We start from the raw sequence: 3,018 nt of genomic DNA on the forward strand, positions 1-3,018 counted from the left end.
GAAATGCAAAGCTGTCAGGAAAGGGGTATCAGAGGGACATTTGTCCTGCTGGCTGAAGCCCTTCTACCAGCCTTCGTTGTAAATCAAGCGCATTAATTGCTAAGCTATGTTTAAACAACTACTCCTCACCGTCTTCGGTCTTCTCCCAGTGTCCCTGAAAAGCAGTGGTTGAACCCTGTTAATGCAGTGGGATGGACCAGTGTGTCCTTCAGAGTCGAACCTGGAAGCCTGGCTTATTTCTGACCCCCGGTCTCCGTCCAGATGCTGTCGGGACAGTCAGAGGGCAAAGTCCTCGTTTTGAGCAAGGTCAGCGCGAAGAAGCTGGTGAGAGGGAAAAGACGCCCAGGCCACGGTGGGAAACAGGGCGGTGGACCACGGAGCGCCCCCCTCCCCCCAGCTGGCACGGAGCCATCCTGGCAGGTGCAGGACCACGGCGAGGTTCGCAGAGAACAGCAGGCCACGTTCTGTGGGCTCCACGCGGAGCAGCGGCGGGCACGGCGGTCGCGGGCCAGGCCGGTGGAGGACACGCCTACACGTACTGGCTTCTGGAGTGTGCGCTGAGCGGCTTCTGCTGCGTGGCAGAGCCCCTGGGGGCCGTGCGCCGGGCCGGGAAGGAGTACCTGTGGCGCCGGCTTTCTCCACCAGCGTAGGACGCACAGGCCAGCAGGGCCCCTCCGGCCACCAGCAGCAGCGCCGTGACCCAGCCGAGGTAGAGGGCCTCCCCCAGCTCGCGCTTCTGGCCGTCGTCCACGGTGGGGTTGTAGAAGTCGGTGACGATGGAGCTGGCCACCCAGCTCACGGGGGTGAGCACCACCACGCCCACGACGATGAACAGCATTCCGGCCGTGAGCAGGATGGGGCCCTTGGCCCTGCCGTCGTCCCCAGCGCACCGGCTGCACAGCACGCCCAGCCCGGCCAGCAGCAGGGCCAGGACGGCCAGCACGGTCGCCGTGCACATCAGCCCCCGGGCGGCCTGCAGCGGGGGCGGCAGGGCCAGCAGGGAGTCGTACACCTTGCACTGCAGCCGGAGGTTGCTGTGGCTCCGGCAGCTCATCCACAGCCCCTCCCAGAGGTTCTCGAACACCACGATGTTGCTGCCGATGAAGGCGGACACTTTCCACTGAGGCATGATGGTGACGGCCACGGTGCCCACCATGCCCACGCCGCCCAGCAGCAGCCCGGTGTACTGCAGGGCAGCGGCCATGGCCCCCGACGCCTCCCTGCCTCGGCTCCGCAGCCCGGAGCTCGCGTCCGGAGGGAGCCGCCGCCCTGTGTAATGCACTCCGAACGCTGTGGCTCCTCAGACCAGCCCTGCCGGCTACCTCCAGCCAGATGAAGCCCGGAGCTGGCTGGCTGAGCACCACCCCCCCACCCCCCACAGGTAAACTCACAAATCAGGTGGGGCAACTTTCTTGGCCAATAAAAGACGGATGGTAACCCAGGTGTGTTTAAACCGACACGAGATACTTGGAATGGCTGGACCTGCGCATAAACATTCTCTGTCCTTCTCAGTTTTCCAAGAAGACAGAGCGGTGTGTTGGCCTGTGGGCATCATTATGAAAGCTGGCACAGTCATCGAGAAACGCTCCGACGACCCGGGCTCGGTGCAGAGGTGTGCCTGGTGCGCAGTCCTAAAAGCCGGCGCGGGCGGCTGCGCCGAGGTGTAAAATGACGGCGCCTCAGATTTGCCAGCACCCCTCAAAGCGAAGGGACGCGGGTGATTTCCTCCCGTCTGGGGAACCACACTCTGGGGCTCAGGGGTCAGGAGTTGATTAAAAGTCTGCAACTAGGAAGCAGGCTGGCCGGGCTGGGCCGGGAGCAGACTGGCCGGAGGACAACGCTTGGGCAGGACTGAGGGCTGAGCTTGGGGACACCAAGCGTGCGCTTTGCCTTCCGGCAGGAAAACCAGCCGTCGGCATTGGAACCGTGATCGACAGCCAGGAAAAAACATGAGAAAAAAATGAACCTATAGGAATTGGAATCTTAACTTAAAAGAAAAAGTATATAAAAAGAAAACGATAACCTGCGTGACCTTACGTAGCCGATACTCGTGACAGCAATTCGATGACGAAGTGGTTCACAGGTCGCTGTCCTGGCTGCTCTGTGGGCGGAGACCAAAGGAAGCGGAATTCTGCAGACGGTACACGGATCTGTGCCAACGGCCAGTGTCTCTAACTAAAGTTATTCTGGGATAAGCTGACTATAAGCATTTAACTCAATTATAGTAGGTGTTAACTAGACTGGTCTTTAATTCCGTGTGGCAGGAGGAGCTAGAAGCCCCTGAGTGTAACACAGGTCGGTCTGTCGCACCTGAGTCTCTGGAGCGACCCACACGTGGTCTGCAACCTGTACGTCCACGTCCGGGAAGCACCGGTGCGACCGAGGACCCCAGAAGCAGCCGCATGTGCTTCCTGACCCCTCTTCCATCTCTGGGGAGCTCCTGTCCCCCACATTATCAGAAGCAGGATTCACATTCAGCAATTCGATTCGCAAAATTAAACCCAGTCCTGCTAACTGCATGATACACGCAGCACTTCGTCCTCGTCAGTGACACCCGCGCCCCGTGTCTCCGCCTCGTCTCTGTCGTTCTTATTCTCACTGTGACGAGTCCCCACCCAACGACTGCTGAGTCTGGGGTTCCCCCTGGTTCTGATCACTGCTCGAAATGATATTTGCTCCTGCCAATCAAGCAGTTGCCAGCTGCCCTTGTTTTCCGGGTTCATGTTTGTTTTTTCCCCTGTTGTGTTGACAGGTGTCCAGCTGTATTTATTTTTCATTGTTTTCCGCTGTCCGTGCACTGTGCTCAGCTGACCACCTGCCCTGAGGAAACAGGCGGACGTACTGATGGACCTGTGTTTGCTGTTCCCGGCCTGAGGCTGTTCCCGGCCTGAGGCTGTTCCCGGCCTGAGGCTGTGCCTGCCCCCCGCTCCGCGGCCTCCGAGTCTGCTCGTGGGGAGCAGCCCCCCGCGTACCGCTGCCGCCCCCCAAACTCCAGTGCTGCTTGAACCAAACGCGACA

General features: G+C 60.1%; 1 protein-coding gene across 1 annotated transcript; it reads right to left on the minus strand.

Annotated features, from left to right (window-relative positions):
* Window positions 1-529: 529 nt before the first annotated feature.
* Window positions 530-1,204, minus strand: CLDN8 (claudin 8). Its single transcript, XM_036243856.1, has one exon. It carries the CDS (start codon window positions 1,202-1,204, stop codon window positions 530-532), a length of 675 nt encoding a protein of 224 aa, XP_036099749.1.
* Window positions 1,205-3,018: the final 1,814 nt, after the last annotated feature.

The sequence above is a fragment of the Molossus molossus genome, unplaced genomic scaffold, assembly GCF_014108415.1.
Source record: "Molossus molossus isolate mMolMol1 unplaced genomic scaffold, mMolMol1.p scaffold_m16_p_5, whole genome shotgun sequence".
In the NCBI taxonomy this organism is placed as follows: Eukaryota; Metazoa; Chordata; class Mammalia; order Chiroptera; family Molossidae; genus Molossus; species Molossus molossus.

What these genes read in the sequence shown, in the direction of transcription:
- CLDN8 (XM_036243856.1), bottom strand. Translation starts at nt 1,204, where the DNA reads ATGGCCGCTGCCCTGCAGTACACCGGGCTGCTGCTGGGCGGCGTGGGC.